The sequence below is a fragment of the Anolis carolinensis genome, chromosome 4 (genome assembly GCF_035594765.1).
Source record: "Anolis carolinensis isolate JA03-04 chromosome 4, rAnoCar3.1.pri, whole genome shotgun sequence".
NCBI lineage: Eukaryota > Metazoa > Chordata > Lepidosauria > Squamata > Dactyloidae > Anolis > Anolis carolinensis.
In genome coordinates, this window is record NC_085844.1 from 41,633,217 (window position 1) to 41,651,827 (window position 18,611).

General features: G+C 35.8%; 1 protein-coding gene across 2 annotated transcripts in view; it reads right to left on the reverse strand.

Moving 5' to 3' along the window:
• The window catches only part of prex2 (phosphatidylinositol-3,4,5-trisphosphate dependent Rac exchange factor 2), a 145,887-nt gene that overhangs the window by 15,767 nt on the left and 111,509 nt on the right, over nucleotides 1-18,611 (reverse strand). For both annotated transcript variants that reach the window (XM_003219634.3, XM_062980284.1), the window contains exons 29-35: nucleotides 17,284-17,374; nucleotides 15,496-15,624; nucleotides 12,014-12,055; nucleotides 10,681-10,898; nucleotides 6,455-6,557; nucleotides 4,026-4,169; nucleotides 407-521 (exon numbers count right to left, since the gene is read on the reverse strand). In XM_003219634.3, the coding sequence (XP_003219682.2) occupies nucleotides 407-521; nucleotides 4,026-4,169; nucleotides 6,455-6,557; nucleotides 10,681-10,898; nucleotides 12,014-12,055; nucleotides 15,496-15,624; nucleotides 17,284-17,374 (842 nt within the window). The remainder of the gene's footprint in view (nucleotides 1-406; nucleotides 522-4,025; nucleotides 4,170-6,454; nucleotides 6,558-10,680; nucleotides 10,899-12,013; nucleotides 12,056-15,495; nucleotides 15,625-17,283; nucleotides 17,375-18,611) is intronic.

Sequence of the window (18,611 nt, forward strand, 5' to 3'; positions counted from 1 at the left end):
GGAGAGACATGGCCAAAGCCTGAGACTCAGGGACAACCCTTGGTTGTGCCATTTAAGGACCAGCAATGATTTACTACACTAGAATTTAATGGCTGAGCAGGATTTGAACCCATCTCTTCTAATTCTAAGATGCCATCTATACTGTACAATGAGAGCAAGGGCTCCATGGAGCATAGTTTGAGAAATGCTATTCTAGACCAATATGGCTATATTTTTCAGTTCTACATTCAAATAACTTATCTAATTTATAGATCAGTGTATTGATGATAACAACATATCAGTATTACTTTGGAGTCCTAAAGATGCCTGTGCTTTGGCATACTATAAATAGTTGCTCATGATGTTTTAGATTATGACTCAAAATTTAGGTTTTGGATATAGCAGATATAGACATCTTGTTACTTACCTGAGTTTCTGGTTATACTGTTTTACTTTTTCCAATGAAGCTGCATTAATCTGGGCTTGAAATTCTTCTACAGACACATTGTCTCTGTAATAATAGCCTTCCATGCTCTCCAGTGCTAAAAGAGAATGATAAAGAAAATCCAAATGAAGAAGCTTTGTAAAACATTGGATTCAGTTTTTAAAATCCAGATGTGTAAATGCTGATGTTCCTCAGATGAATTTTTAACTCTGAAATGCACGAGCTGAGGTGTGCAATTCACATGTTTAAAAGAAAATAACTGATCTGGACTAACTCTGGCAAATGTTTCCTAAATGGAAGGGTTATTAGCCTGACCTTGTTGTTCAGCTTAAAAAACATCTTAAGAAGACATGGTTTAAGGTGGCAGCACATTGTTTGCTAGGAGTAGAATACAGTACAGATAAAAACTATCAAAATGTATCAAATTACTTTGGTACAGAGCTTGAAAATTGTATTTTATAGCAAAAGAATGTGTATCCTCAACGTGTTTTTCAATTCCTGTAAAATTGTTCAGATGGATTTTGGAAAGAAGCTCCACATATGTACTTGTAATGGTCACAGCAATACTAAGAGAAGAGCAGACACATTCTCACTAGCAGCTTTGATATATACAGCATATGTAAGATCAGGGCTGTAGCCAGAAAAAAAATTCGGGGGGGGGGGGAGGTTTGAAAATTTCGGGGGGGGGGGGGGTTGAACCCCTGGTACCCCCCACCCCAGCTACAAACCTGTCAGTATCCGTTTGAGATAGTGCCTGGAGGGACTCTTAATGTTTTGCGTCTCATAGATTTAGCATGGGGATTTGGTTAACCAGTTAAAATTCATGAGTAAACCAGTTTTTTTTTATAACCTGAAAAATTTCGGGGGGGGGGTTGAACCCCTAAAACCACCCCCCTCGCTACAGGCCTGTGTAAGACGTGGCTTTGCTAGACATGTGAAACATTCACAGTCCTTGCCCCAAATATTGAAACCAGTGTGTTGAAATTAAGCTATACTCACTTCAGGGCCAGCATAGTTTATAAATATAGACCCAACCCTTCTACATGAATTGAAACTTTTTGAATTCAGAATTTATTTCTTCTTCCATTTCACCCAGAACTCTCTCTAATTTGGAGTCTTCAACCCATTCAAGTTCGCAAACACATCTCGGTTCAGCAGGGATGTTTGTTATGCATATCCCTCTCCCAGCAGTATTCCTTTCTGCCAGTAGAGAGCAAACTAAAAGTAATCCTATCACCCTTCAGTGAAAACAGTGTGGAGTGTGTGTGTGTGAGGGGGGGGGGAGAGTACGTACAGTGTGTACAGGACTGCAATTTTCATCTATATTCATCACTGAGCTTTTACCTATTAATTTAATAGGAATATATGCAAATCTGGAGATGATACAATTGGAAGTTATTAAGTGGGTAATCTCATTATTACATTGAAACAGAAATGTGGTAGTTGACATTTGAGAGGAGAAGCATATTAATAAAATATGTTTCAATTAAGAATACTGCCACTTTGATAATAAATATAAATTATAAAGGTTTGTCCCCCAGAGAACAGTTAAAATGTCCCAAATAAGCAAGATTTTGTTTAAAACAGCTTGTGGGTTCATAACCCCAACCATATGCTGAATATTAATTCTGTTAAATGACCAGTTAATGAATAATTAACATTCATTGCATTCATTAACAGCCCACTTGAGCCTTTCAAAAATCTTTTCTTTCATTTTCGTATAAAAATAATTCAGGGCAGGGATCAAATTTATGTCCAGACTCCTACATTAAATCAATAATTGTTGCATGAGATTCTGGGACCAAGATTCATTTTAGGATGTCTACATGTTTAAGAGTCCCTTATGCTTCATCAGGTGCCACAGGAGTGAACATTCGCTTCCTCCTTGGGCAGCACCCAAAGCCCCTTTCCTAACTTATTACAATACATGTGCATTTTATGCTTCAAATTGATCAGACAAGATTGGAGAAGCGTCTGGCAAGTGCTAATGCCTTGGAAGACAACTATGAATCTCAGTGGTCATATAACAAATCTATGTCCAGATATGGCGGCTAGCCGACCTCCTCCAATCCTGTCTGCTTATCTTGAAGCATTGAATGGCTGCACAATGTTGCTTAAGGTGCTTTTACAGTAAATCAGAGATTGGCACAGGCAGTCTCCAAGTTAAGAAAAAAATCGGTTCTGTGGGTTTATTCTGAAGTTTAATTTGTTTGTAAGTTGGAACAGGAGCCTTTTTAAAGTGTACCTCCAGCCAAAAATATATCTTTTTAAGCTTTGGATAGTATAGGGAAGAGATATTCTGTTTTTTGATATTGTTTTACGTATCTCAGTGTGTTATTTTAATTATGTTGATTGGGCTTGTCCCCATCTAAGCCGCCCCGAGTCCCTTTGGGGAGATGGAGGTGGGGTACAAAAATAAAATTGTTATTGTTGTTGTTGTTGTTGTTAACAACCCTTGGTGTTTGTTTTGCTGTCTGTGCCCCTGTTCAGGAGATTTCCCTCACTTTCTGTCCCTGTGATAATTGGATTTTGAAAAAAAATTGGCTTGTTGTGGAAACAAGGATTGGTCATAAAGCTTCAGTGAAGCCACCTTTCCCCCATGATAACTTTTTCAGGAATGAATTTTGCTTCCTACGAGATTTCTCTCGCTGCCTGTTGTTTCACCCCCAGTCTTAACTGTGAGTCATTTGTAAGTCAGATGTTTGCAACTTGGGGACTGCATGTATATGGCTTAGCGTAACATATCTCTGCATGTGGTGCTACATCAAGGGAATGTTGAACTGAGGCCTGAGTTATAGGCTCCATCTATGCTGACCATTTTATATTGTTTTGCAGACATCTTAAATGTTCTTCTTGTGCCCAATTTTTTTTAAAAAAAAATGTATTCTGCCAGCCTTTGTGGTTTGTGTAGTCACCACCCAAGCCTCTAACCAGTTACAGCCTTTCCTATGTAATCATCCACACAGTGAAACTTCTTAATTCAATATCAGTTTCAAACTGACCTAAGTATCCAGTACAGATGCGTCCATAAAGACAAGAGTATTCACACACACACACACACACACACACACACACACACACACACACACACACATATATAAAGGTATCTAACTCTGCAACAGATTAATACTAAAATAAGAGTAAATAAATCCCTACAAATAGCTCTTAATCGAGTTCTAATCACAGGTAACTCTAGAAACTGTAACCTACATAAACTAAATTTTAAAAAAATTACAATCAGCATTAGAATACAAATTTACACATGCCATGTTTTGAATATTTATCCACAAATAAAGGTATATTTTGTGTTATGTTTTTCTTTGGAACTGGGGATTTTCTGCAGACTGTACAAGTTCAAATTTACAAGAAAGTATCTCAACAGATGAATGCAACATCGGATTTAATATACGAAGACTCACATCAGACTATAGTTGGGTAGAACATTCAAAATATATTTATGCAATCAGTAACTGGCTTTCACATTAAAAGAAAGTTATTTTCTGAAAAACTGCTATTGCATTTATTGATGCTGACACAGTGGAAAATACTGGCAATTATATGTCAATCTTCTCTGAAAATTCATGTTGATTAAAAAAATTACCTTGTGCAAACAGGACTGGGTAAATTTTAAAACCTCCACCATCCTGTAATCTTTGAGGAAGCTGTTTGAAATTATAACTATCAAGATAAAAGTAAACTTTCAAGGCTTGTCGACTTCCTTCTGCTTGATATGTAATTGACGTATCTTTGAAAAAAAAGATAAAATGTTATCCAAGGCAGTTTTAACCACAGTAATTTTGATAAAGTACAAACAGCATTTGAAAGCAAAAGAAAGATAAGAGGATTTACGAATAAAAAAAGATACCTCGTGTCATCTGTTTGGTAGAATCAATAGGTCATATGTTGCAGAATACTTTAGCAAAGATGCAGAATTTTAATAGAAAAGGGAGAGATAAATTAATTTATGATGCTTCCCCAGATGGCATGAGTTCCAATGTGTTCCCCAATCATGAAATTTGCCAAACCTGGATGAGAATTTGAGGACTACTGTGTGCCTTCAAATTTCCTGTCAATTTATGGTGACCTCATCAATTTCATAGGATTTTCTTAGGTTTTTGCTAGTTTCTTCATCTGAAATATAGTGTACAGTACCTGTATGTGTTGGTGCTCTCCCATCCGAGTACAAATTAGGCTTAGCTTTCAAAATTAGATGGGATCTGGTAGCTTGAGGATATTTACACCATTTGAGAGGTCCCTATTTAAATCCCCATCCTGCTATTTTAATCTACATAACAAGATTCTTTTGAGATTAAAATGGTGGAGAAATCCTGGCTTTCTTTAGGTTCTCAGTATTATCATCAGTCTAAAGTTCTGATCTATATTACTATGCTCATACCTACAATCAACATTTTCTACTGTGGAAATAACAATAGCTCCTTCATACATGCAACAGTGAAAGGTGTAAATGAGCCCATGGGAAGTACCTTGTTGCAAGTAGAAGTCCTTGCTTAGACTGTTTCTATTATATTCATGTATATTTTGCTCAGGTTCAATGATGTGATATTATAGAATGGTGGATTCCCATCCTATCATATTACATGTCAGAAGAGGTACTCCATTTTCTCTCTGTTGCCTTCATTTGTAGTGAAGCATTACATTTATACAAATGTTAAAGATAACCTGATTTGTTACAATACAGAGTTTAAAGCTGTATCTCTAAAATGGAGAATATGAAAACTGAAATATAACCTGCATACAAAACATTTGCACTCTGAGCAACGACACATCGCTTGCACTGCCATGTCTACCTGCCTGTTGGAATTAGCTGTCACTAACCTGCTGGTTAGATTCCTCTCAGGTTTTAATCTTAAAGACTTTGCACCATACGCAATCCAAACTTCTAACAAGTTAGAACTATCTTCAGTCATTGTTAACTTTAATATGTCTTAATCATGTTTTAATAATTGTGATATATAATTCCATTTAAACATTTTAATTTATGGTTCAGTTGCATCCTTTTAAAGTTATTGTAGGTGACCTTGAATCCCATACCTACCTCAGCCCGCTGGATGTGCAATACATATTATGCTTTTAATGTATTGTGTTTAATTTGTATGACTCCCTGTGTCATATTATGTTTATTTAGCTTAATCCTTAGTTAACTTTCTGTTAGCTTTATGAGTTGTATTGACATCATTTTATTTCGTGTTTATGTCTTGATTGCAATTTGTCTCTTTTAGGCATTGAATGTTTGGAAACCGCCCTGAGTCCCATTGGGGAGAGAGGGCAGGTTATAAAGTGCTATTGTCATCATCATCATCATCATCATCATCATCATCATCATCATCATTTTGGGAAACATATGAGATATAAATTCAATAAACAGTATTAAAATTCACAGTTAAAAATTAAAACTTTGAATAGGTAATTTTAATACTATTTATATTTAATTCTGATTTAATGTTTGCATATGTGTATATATTAAATTGTATGCTAATGTTGGGGTGCTTTGGATGCAATTTTCCTGCTTCTTGGAAGGGGGTTGGACTGGATAGCCCACGAGGACTCTTCCAACTCTATTATTCTATGTTTTTTTTATGTTAAACTACTTTGATTCTCCTGAAGGAGAGATAAAGTGGAGTATAAATAAATAATATTATTATTAATAATAAGTCCAATAAATAATTAATAAATTAAAAAGACAGGCTACTATAAGTTGCATTACTGCTTATGAACATAATTCTGAAGAAGAATGGAAGAAACAGATATTACTTTTGAGAGAGAGAGAGAGAGAGAGAGAGAGAGAGAGAGAGAGCGCAGGTGATGTTAAAGCCACATAATGCTTTTAAATTGTTGATAATATCCTTGAGGCTATTAGGATATCTATAGTCCAGAACTATAGATAATTTTTTCAATGTTTCATATGCTGTTGATGGGTTACAAATCAGAAAAATATGATTCTGCAAAGCAGTGCCAACAAAGCACTGTAAAGTAACAGAGAAAGTCTGAAAAATGCATTACAATACTCACTTGCAACTAGAGGCTCTTGTTCAGATTGCTTAAAATAAAATGTAACTTTCTCCAGGTCAAACAATGCCACCAATGTGTCTTCTAGCATGGCTTGTTCATCAGTCTGAAAGAATATACAAACATACATATACATATATACATATATCTTGAGTCTAGTAATAACTCTAGGCTGAAATGTACGATTATTAACATAAATGGCAGATGGCCACATCATGTTTCACCGAAGTAGTAGTTAACCCAATTAACTTTTCAGTAACCAAAATTGATTTTCACTCTGTCTTCTGCTGTCAAGAGAAAATTATTAGAAATGATGAAACACACTGAACTGTTAATTTACTATTTGCTGGGATAGCTGTGACATTTAATCATCACAACTCTAGTTATTGTTCCTGGAATGAGTATGATTAGAAAAGCAGCCTTGAAACTATATTGCAATATTTGAAAAACTTCCCAAACTGACATGGCAGAGATAACAACAGGAGCTTCCCACAACTTACTATTTAGGGTTTATGTGGAATCCCAAATGTTGGTTTGACCTGTGTAATGTTAAATGTTAATGGTGTTTTTATTGTGAATATTTTTTATTTTGTTTATTGTGGAAATTTGGGCAAGTTCCTGTGGGGAGATGGAGGTGGGGTATAAAAATAAAGTTGTTGCTGTTATTATTATTCCTTATTGGTACATTCAATCTCAAAGAAACAATGGTGGATTCCCCTCTTCTCTCTCTTTCTCTCTCTCTCTTTTTTTTTTTGTTCCCAGTGGAATAGAGGGATTCCTAATGAGGCAAAGTTCTGGACCTTTCATGGACTGGCTTGAAGCTATGATTTATCACAGCACAGCCAAAACATAAATCAAATAAATTACTTGTGGTAGTTGTATTTTCTTATACCTTTTCTTTTTATTGGAATATCAAAGAGAAAAGAAATATGGATTTACTAAGATATAGCAACTGCAAATATTAAAGGGCTGGGGAAAGCACCAAATCATGATCTAGTCATCGTCAAGATTCATTAGTTCTGATTCCTAGTTAAAATTTGGCAATTCTTTCATCCACAAGAACATAATGTATTCTTCTGTTATTTCAGTTTAAAGTAATATACTCACAATGTCCATGCCTCCCTGAGTTTATAAATTTATTTCTAAGAAACACTGGTCTCTTCTACATGGCCATATAATCCAAAACAGATGATCCACTTTATCTGCTTTGAAATAAGGTCGAACATTGCGAAAGCCACCCACTGTATGACTATCAGCCTCCTCCCAGTAAACTCAGGTCAAGGAGGAGCTTCATGACAACCACCACTCCTCTTGATATTCCCCCAGCAACAGCAAGAGTATCCCTCTGGGCAGCTAAACCAGGCAATTCCAACTGGATGACACACCCCCCCCCCCCATGAGGGTCTTCCTCCAGGGCAAACCAAGAATGGGCAACTTGGATGTCCCTAAATAGACTGAGAAGCGGAGCGGGCAGATCTTCACATTCCCAATCCTGATATTTTAGTAGTATCTCTTCTTTACACCTGGATTTTGCCCATCATGGCAGGATTTAAATTCCCTGAAGGCTTGTGATTGTTCTAAAATGAATGTTCTTCATCTCTTAAGGACTTCCAATATCTCATCCTCATTAAAAGAATTTATTTCTGAAGAAGCAATTGTAGACAATGCCTTATGCTTAGAGTATGTTGTATACAGGTTGTTTCTGTATTTACTGTATTCATTATTGCTACATAAATGTAATAACTCAGCCTTCTTGTTGTATTATAATGTTCGTTTTATTTTACAATTAATTGCTTAAGGATCATTTTCATCAACATTAGACATGGAAGATTATCATAGGAGTTCCTAGCCTGAATACTATAATTTCATAAATATCACACAGTTGGTGCAGTATGGTGATGTTAGATTTTTGAGAATATGCAGATTTAGCAGTTTATACATGAGAAAGTCAGTCCTAAAAATTTGAAGAAATTAAGGCTGGATCTACACTATTATATAATCCAGATTATCAAAGAAAAAAATCCAGATTATCTGCTTTGAACTGGATTATATGAGTCTACACCAGGCATGGGCAAACTTCGGCTTGCCAAGTTTTTGGACTTCAACTCCCACAATTCCTAACAGCCTGCTAGCTGTTAGGAATTGTGGGAGTTGAAGTCCAAAACACCTGGAGGGTTGGAGTTTGCCCATGCTTGGTCTTCACTGTCATAAAATCCAGTTCAAAGCAGATAATCTGGATTTTATATGGCATATTAGATGGGCCCTAAGTCCTTTCTCCAAAATCTGCTTTCAGAATATCACTGCTGTATTATACTTTGTTTCAAACATTGGAAATCACAATATTACAGTGGCTGCTGACCTGCCAAAAAAGGCTTTTAATGTATTATTGTTACATCTGTGGTTCTGAATTATAAAGGCTCCAAATTGTACCTGAAACCATGGCACCAGCATGGTTTCTTCATAAAATCTCCCACTCCTCAATTCTGGAGCTTTAGTTATGAGAACTGAAAAGACTATCACATTCCTAAAACAATATGGACTCACTTTCTACCATTTTATATATTGCTAAACTGCAACTGGAGTAAGTTCAAGGCAAAGAGGGAAATGGGAAGAGGAGAGAAAACCAGGGGATACATCTACATTGTAAAATTAATGCAGTTTGACATGGCTTTAACTGCCATGTCTTAATGTTTTGGAAGCATGTGATGTGAAGTCTTCTCTGCTACAACTCCAAGCTGAGGAGTGTGAGGGGATTTGTTGCCAATATTTAGAATGGTTTAACTTCCATACAGAAAAGGGCACCTCTTATGAAAAGAGGCCTAAGCTGAGTTTTTCAGGATTTCATCTGCCTGTATCTAAGATCCCACCATTCAATAGCCCCTCTGGCATTTTGAAAGATGTCAAGTGGAGACATCTATTTCCAGCACCTCAGTTCAGAATCCTTAAATCTGGATCTGATCGAACATATGTACACCACAACTGGGCAAGTGCAACCCTGGAACCGAATGTGGCTTTCCATAGTTATTTTTGAACCACCTGACCCTTCCAGACATGGCCCCTTTTTCTGTTTTCCATAAATTCTAATTATCTCTTCTGGCAGTCTGCAGGAGCAGTAATTCATCTTTAATATATTTCACAAACACAAACACACATACACACATAGCACTATTTCAGTGGTTGATGTTTGGAGCAGCTAATGTGGCCATTGGTAGAAAATTAATCCCCAGATTAGCCATGGTTGTCCAAACCTATACAAACATGGGCTGCTGATCCACGAAGAGTTTCAAAGAAAAAAAGAAACAGTCAATGGACACAATTATGGTACAAGTCTAACAAACTAGAGTGGAGTATGGGCTAGTTCTTCATAGTTGGTAATCTGAGAAGCTTTGCTCTACAGTGTTTTTTTAAACTAAACTCATCACAATCACAGTGCCTGAACAAGCAAAAATACATCCAACTCAACATCAGCAAGACTCACGACAGTTCAGAGATGATAACAGGGATAATAGTGGCACACATCCCTTTTATTGACTTTATAAATCATTCAACTGACTTTCTTGACCCTCTTAAATCACAAGTGAACTTAGGGAGCCATGTCATTACTGGGAAGGTAATCTATAATATATCATGAGACTTTCAAGATTTTGCTCTGCTTAAAGCACGTTTAAAACTGTCATGTAAAACAGTGCTGTATTTTAGTTATTGTTCAAATATTTTTAAATAATTATGGATATCTTCTTTTGTCTTTTATCTTTTCACAGATACCTAACAACCCAAATATTAACATGAATAAAGTACCATCATACTTTCTTCTTATAACCTTTTTTCTCTTAGTCCCTACCGAAATCAGATTGGACTTATATCACTTATATAAACCAATCATTTTAAGATGAAAAGGGAGGAACTATAGAAAGTTCAGAAGTGATGTGAAATTATCCATAGGAATCTAAGATGGGAGGAGCTGGGTAGATTCGCAGGCATGTTGCAAGCATGGGGCAGACAACCAGAGGAAGATACTGAAGTATGCTCACAAAAGAGTGAGGGATGCTATGCTTGATTTTAATGTCAACCTTTTGCATTTTTAACTGCTATCTTTATAGTGTGTAAACCATATTGAGCCCCAGTAATTGGAAAAGCTAATATATAACATTGTTTAAAAATTATCATCACCACCATTATCAACACTACATGGTTATAAAGAATGATGTAGACACGAACAAAATTCTCACCAGATTTGGTGACAACAGTGACTGGAAGTAAAGGAGGACACCTGCAATGGATATCTGTTCTAGCCATCTTCTGCTGGCCTCCTGTGTATCCATTTCACAGTCCTTGGTATTCTCAAACATCTGATTTAAGGCAGCCATTAGTTGCTCTGAAAAAGCACAAACTGTGGCCACTAAACTCTGGCAGAAAACCATGTCTCTCCTGAGCTGTATCTCACTATCTGGCAAGGGAATAATAAGCAGGGAAGGTAGATAAGGACAAATAAGTTTACAATAATGCAAATATGCAGACACGGGCACTTTACATTAAGAACATTGCCACTGTTTTCACATCTGCGATAATAAAAGAGAAGATCACTCATCAGGACAGTCTGCTAGGAGACTCAAAATTTGAAAGAATGCTATTGGCTAACATCTATATTCAAAAGTCCAATTTTAAATCAAACTTCCAAATGACATCTCCACTAAGAGCAAAAGACAGGGTGCCCCTTGGACCCTTATTGGAGTATTAGTAGAAGCCTAGGCATATAAAAAGATTGATATCAGACAGCAGGTAGTATGGTGCATGTAATTCCTCTTGACTGTAATCTACAAACATTGTGATTTAGCATGTTTGTAGGTTATGGTGAAATTATAAAGGAACTTAATTATGAAATGCTTCTGCAACACTTAATACTACTACATCAAGGAATGGTATGAAAATCTTATTATTGAAATTTATATATTTCTATTCTGTGTTTTTACCCAATACAGGACCACATTTTGACTTGCTTGGATAAAAAGACCTTTCTGTGTTATCATCTTTATATAACTTGTAGTTTGATCTTATTTATGTATATTCAGAAAGAATTCCCTTTGAGTAAAATAAGTATGAGATACGAAATTCATTCATAATGCATTTCATGTACTCATATTGCAAGGACATCTAAAATTTTCTATCTAGTACAATCCTCTTCAGGCTTACATATTTCCTTTCCACATATCTTCAGTGAAGTTTATGTTTGCTTGTTCATTCTTACCCTTCCTTATCATTTCTCTTTTTATATTTAAAAATAGTTCCTCCACTTATAAAAATATGTTCTATAACAGCTGACCGCACTCTTTTGAATCAGTTAAACACATGAATCATGAAACCATATTGATTTGATGGTATTCAAATTCACATGAATTCATGTAAATTCATTATTATTAGATTTGGTCCACACACTATTTCTGAATTTTATTTTCTTTCACATTCAGTAGGTATCTCTGGAGTTCATAATAGTGTAAGATAAACATTTTGGAAAATTAACTGCATTGAATTTTTAAAAAATAACATTATTGAATTAAGATTTACCTGTATATTCAAGAAGTGCCAAAAGGATCCTTGCTTTCACCTCTAGAGGGGAAAAAACAAGAACTTGAGAAAACAAAATCTTATTTGAGTCTCAGGTTTGACTTTTCTTTTGTGTTAATTTCTATTGATTGGAACATGTAGGCTTTTAACTTGTATATCTCAAGAAGAGGCATACCTGTTAATGTATGAAATGAAACGATTTTAATTGATCAGCCAATTGGCCTTATGAAAACACACAATATAAACACAATGTACAGTATACATCTAGTCTGAGTAAAATATAAATATACAAGTACAGAGAGAAAAAGTGGGGGTAGCCAACTTGTAACCAAAAATACCTTAATCTAAAGTATATACATCAAATGACCTTGTCTCCCTTACACTGTATACCAGACTGATCAATATACTCTAATTTCCTTTTCAGTGCTTTATACAGATAAACAGCAACCTTTGTTGTTAAAATGGGGTTATAACCAGCTAGTAAAAATGTGGTTTTGGCTGCTGTATCCCAGCTTGTTTATTACAAATAAAAGGCCATCAATATTGTTTCTTTTCTTTTTTGTACAAACTGCAGCTATGTAATACATGGTTCAGATTTTCAACTTTGGCTTCAGGGGCACCACAGATACAGAGACTTTCTTGGGGTGGAATATGATTGAATCTACCATATCCCTCCATAAACTCCGTTGGTTCAAATCTGGCCATTGTAAAAAGATTCTTAAGTGTCTTGGCATATCAACTTTTAAGTAAAGCGCCCGCTGATAATTTTGTTTAAAATGACCTAACTACTTCAAGGAGCATGCGTTTGATAAAGTGGCTATATCATTTTGCAATTCAATATCTACAATCCTCTGAGTTACTATCCTTTTCTCAACATCCCTATTATGACCTAAGGAAGAGATCTGTAATCCACAAGTGCAGAAGAAACTTATTAATTGTTCTGACCAGGAAGCTTGGATGTGGCCATTAGTTTGTTCTTCCCAAACATAATTTTGGGAGTCTACCCTGTTAATGTATGAAATTTTCCACTTCAAAGTTAAATAAGAAATCGGTAATAGACATCCTGGGGTTAAATCACCATTCCAATTCTAATAAACATTAGATATGGGGAATCATAACAACATGCCCAGTCTTATAGTAATTACAGACATAATTGAATCTGTACTGTGTAGACTGCAGCTTATTTGGAGGCTCTGGACATTTCTATACCTCACAACTCTTCATTACATATTGTGTTGTGCATTTCCGAGTGTCATGCCTTCTGTTGATTTTTCTTTCCTAATCCTACACATATTTACTCTAACTAATCCATGTACGTTCCTATGAGGATTGGGCTGGATGGCCCTTTGTGGTCATTTCCAACTCTATTATTCTATTATTCTACCATCGCCATCAATGAAAGTCATTATAAGGAAGAGGAGTCACACTCCCTTACTTCCAAGCAGTCACCACATGGGCTACACAGTTAATATTCATTCACACTGAAATGCATGCCATAACAGCTTCATTAATCTTCTTCATAAGTTTCCAGCCATATTACAAGTCAAACTTAAATTAATCTGAGGGCTTCAAATACATTTTATGTTTAGTTAAATATAAAACTGTACAATCCTTGTTTTTTATTGTCTGTTCTTCTAATAATCCCCTTTGGATCTAAGTGGACAGCTGATCAAGTGGCATGTTAAAAAAATTATGGCATGAATTTTCTATTTTTTATCCTCATGATTTACTATACAAAAAATAAAAAGCAGTAGATTGTTTCATTTATGTCCATTTCAATAGCTTCTTATTGTTACTTAATTTTGTATTCAGCATACACAATGGGAAAGATCTATGATCAAAAATTCAACAGCTTCTGAGAGACTGGAGATGTTTTTCATCGCCGCAAAGCTCCATTCATTTACCATCTAGAATGAATCAATATCCTTTCAATTACAGTTCATGAAAACTACTTTAGATGCTGGTTCAAATGATTTTATAGTCTCTATTTAGCCTTTAAAACTCTTAAATCCATCTCACGAGCCATAAATTCCTCCAAAGTTTAACAACTGTTACTCATGAATTCTGCTTACATTGCAGTAGAAATACACAACTTTTATTATTATCTAGAACTTTACACATATAAACAACTAAGTATCCAACTCTTCCTTTATCTTCAAAGGAAGTGGAAACGGCATGTGGGAACTGGGGAACAAGATGGCACCACAAAGACAATATCACTGTTTAAAAGACCATAAAAGGTATAATGCTGTTTTCTTCAGAATCCTGTTGTACATGAGATCCTTTGAACCATTAAGGAGGGCACTCTGATGAGTTCTCTAAGATGGCTTCACTTAGACAGGAAAAGACCAACAGTCTTTTCCTGTTTGGGAAATGGGAAATAAGATAATTCCTTCAGTTCTACAAACCCAGAGTACTACCTGGATGTTGTTCTATATTGTAGAGATACTCCCTTACTCTATGAAGGAAACATGTATGCAAAAATTTAGCATAGCGTAGTTGAGGGGTCAATAGGGTTTTGCATTTAAATACAATTATTTGGTAATACAGTAGAGTCTCACTTATCCAACATAAATGGGCCGGCAGAACGTTGGATAAGCGAATATGTTGGATAACAAGGAGAAGTTAAGGAGAAGCCTATTAAACACCAAATTAAGTTATGATTTTATAAATTAAGCATCAAAACATCATGTTATACAACAAATTTGACAGAAAAAGTAGTTCAATGCACAGTAATGCTATGTAGTAATTACGGTATTTACGAATTTAGCACCAAAATATCACGATGTTTTGAAAAAATTGACTACAAAAAAAGTTGGATAATCCAGAATGTTGGATAAGTGAGACTCTACTGTAATTGGCTTTATAAAAAAATTAAAGCATGATTTTCCTCTTCTGGCAATACTTCACAATTCAACTCAAAATTTTACAGTATTTTTATTTATAAAACACAGCATATGTTCCTCTGCAGTCAAGAGACAGTGAGCAGATCAATCATAGTATGTCATGTAAATAAATCTGTACAATTGATGTGGCCAAAATAGTTGCCAACTCCAAAAAAAATGAACTGAAGCCAATTTGAACTAGATTTTAATTCCAAACATGAATACATCTGCTGAATCACTCCACTGAATATCCTTATAATTATCCCTTTGCTTGTTCCCTTTTTCCTTGTTATTTAATGGGGACAAAATTAAATTAGCAGATTTCAATGAGGAGTTCCATGAATGTAGTACTGCAGGGACCTAGCCTTCCGATAATTTCCCATTAAAATGGCAGTGATGACTACCCAGTCTGAACACTGGCTGTGTAACTCCCTTTTAGTAAATCAGATTTAATTTACTTAACTAGCCAGACTACTGGGATTATGCAGAATTTCTGGAATTTACTTTACTCACCACAAGCTACTACAGATTCTACATCAGAAGTAGAAAAAAACTCAACGTATTATAAAATATTATAAAGGCTACTGAGTGACTGACCTTCAACAAACTTTCTGATGTTTTGAGAAAGATTCTGAACACTACTGGGAAGATTCCATGGGTCTTGCTTGATATGAAGTCTAAGTCGCTTTGGACAACTGAGTTTAAGTTCAATTTCCTGCTGAAATTCTAGTCCAAAAGAAAATTATTGATTTAACTTCATATAATACATCCATCTGAATAGTCTTACAATCCATTCCAAACCCCTTCTGAACAAATCTTTCAAATAAAATCCCATGCTAGAGTTGCAATAAATTGGAAACTATGGTACTTGAAGGTACACAACAACCAAGTGCAAGTAGTCCTTTAGATGCCCTAGAAATTCTACAGGTATGTAGACTGGAGATTCTTCAAAAACTATGAAGGCATGTATCAGTGCCAGATAATTAAGCAACTGAGAAATGAAATTTAAGAAGGAAGGGACGCGAATCAGACTAAAGAATAAGGGAAGGACAAAGATAAATATCAATAATACAACAAATCAGAAGGATACACAAAGATGAAGATTGGGAAGTCAAGAACTCTCCCCCCCCCCCTTCCAACCATCCTACCCCTTGACCCATTCTTACCCTTCTACCTTTTCCACCACCTACCATACCTGAAACTTCTACCCACACTTACTTTACTCCCTTAAAGGTTTTTCCTACTATCCTATCATTTTATTGTTCTCCCACTACAGGGGTCCCCAAACTAAGGCCCGGGGGCCGGATGCGGCCCTCCGAGGTCATTGACCTGGCCCCCGCCCTCAGTTTTATAATATAATATATTGGATATACATATAATATTGATAATAATATTATAATGTAATACAGTATAACACTAATAATAATGCCATATAATAATATTAGTTATATATTCTATGTTACATATAATATTACTAATAATATTACAGTATAGTGGTATAGTTCAATAAAGTAATATATAATGCTAATATTGTGCTATGCTAAGAATATAATATATTGTATGTACATATAATTTGTAAGCCACTCTGAGTCCCCTTTGGGGTGAGAAGGGTGTGATACAAATGTAGTAAATAAATGCAGTAAATAAATAAATAATAAATAAATACATTTTAGACTTAGGCTCGCCCAAAGTCTGAAATGACTTGAAGGCACACAACAACAACAACAACAACCCTAATTAACTTGACTATCTCATTGGCCAGAAGCAGGAGCACATGGGAACACTGAAATCCTGATAAATGTATGTTGGTTAAAATTATTTTTATTTTCAAATATTGTATTGTTCTTTCATTGTTGTTGTTGTTGTTGTTTTTGCACTACAAATAAGACATGTGCAGTGTGCATCGGAATTTATTTGTATTTTTTTTTTCAAATGATAATCTGGCCCCTCAACAGTCTGAAGGATTGTGGACCGGCCCTCGGATTAAAAAGTTTGAGGACCCCTGTCCCACTACTTGAAGAAAAATACCTCTTTTTTTCATTTTCCCTAATAAAAATGTATTTTAAAAAATTCCACAGGTATGTTCTTCAGGTAGAATTTTAATATAATGATGGACTTAGTGCATTTCTTTAACTTTGTTATAATTTTTGATACTGACAATTTGTAATTTGGGCCACAATGTGCTTCTGGTCTTGGTTTTTGTAGAGAGAATGCAGCTTTCCCAGTTTCTGCTTCCAATTACAAACGTTATTTAATTTTTATATTGGTAATGTTTACATATATCTTTGGTTGTCTGAAGAACGTGTTTGCAATGAATGAACCATGGGAACAAACTAAAATTCTGAAGCCAGACTGTATGAGAAGCCACATTGCTCTCAAGAATACCTTGCAAACTTCGACCTGGTGTGAAGAACTTGGTCTGCTCAAAGGCTCTTGCTACTGCTGGTCCTTTCAGCAGAGTAATAATTGAATCTACCTGTTAGGTAAAAAAGGTAATTGGTGAATATGAAGGAAACTGAGTTTGAAAAATATCTCCATAGAATGATGAAATACATTTATGATTGATGTATATTTTTGAACAAGACAAGAACAGAAGAACATGGGCATCTGATATATAAGAGGTCCTGTCATGACCACCAAGCCCAACAATGCACAGTGGAATACTCTGATAAAGATGTTGATAAGACTATTTTTTAGAAAGGAGAGTAGCCAGTATGTTTTTGCTGCCTTCCTTGGACTTCAGTGAGTCTGTTCCAGTTAAGACTAACAATTCTATTGATACCAACACAGGGCCCATCTACATCAGCCATATGAATCAGTTTCGAAGTGAATAAACTCTGTGTTACCACAAGACACATGAGGTCTATTCTCCTTAATGTGGAAGAATGCTTAATGTGGCCTTGTTCCATGTTTTTAAAGTCACAGGATGTTCCAAAGTTTCCCTGAAGCTCTGGAGTGTTTTGAACCAGTATAAACAGTTGGGCTACTTCTTATTTGGAGGGGCCCATGACTGTTCACATGTCTATCCTGCTTTGGGGGGGGGGGGGTCCGGTTGTTTGGGGACAGAGGATAGCACTTTCCTTATTCTGTCATGCTTAGCTGGAATCAAAAGGCACAAAACCAGCAATATTCATCGTTCAGTGCCTGTAGTGACAACACTCAGAATAATGAGGCAATGTGAGCAAAGGTGGAAGGAGCAATTATTCCTTTCTCTCCTCCCCTGAGTCACATTACTTCATCACTCTGGCTATCATCATTACAGGCACCAAGTCGTGACCATCACTATTTTTGTGCCCGGTGATCACTGCTAAGACCAGTTTAACAGAATAAAGGAAGCACAGCAGTCCAGTGGTGTCAAACCAGTTCCAGCTAGGCCATGTGGACACCACCCAACTGCCATGCCAGTTCAGGGTTACACAGTGCAAACACCCGCCAGCCCACAGGTCAACTCAGTGGATTTATTTATTCGCAATCTGACATTCCAGTTATCTGAATATATGGAATTTTATATGAGAATAATTCTAAAGGGGGAAATAAATATTATGACTAACAATTAAATAAATAGAGTTGTGAAAGTCTAAATAACAAATGTGCAATGATCCTACTATCAACAAGATAAAGCAAAGTTCTTCAGCGAAAGCCAACTTTTACCAATAGCCTGGTTGTTTTCCTGGTCCCTCAGCTGTAAATCACAGCTTTTGAGTGCAGTACTA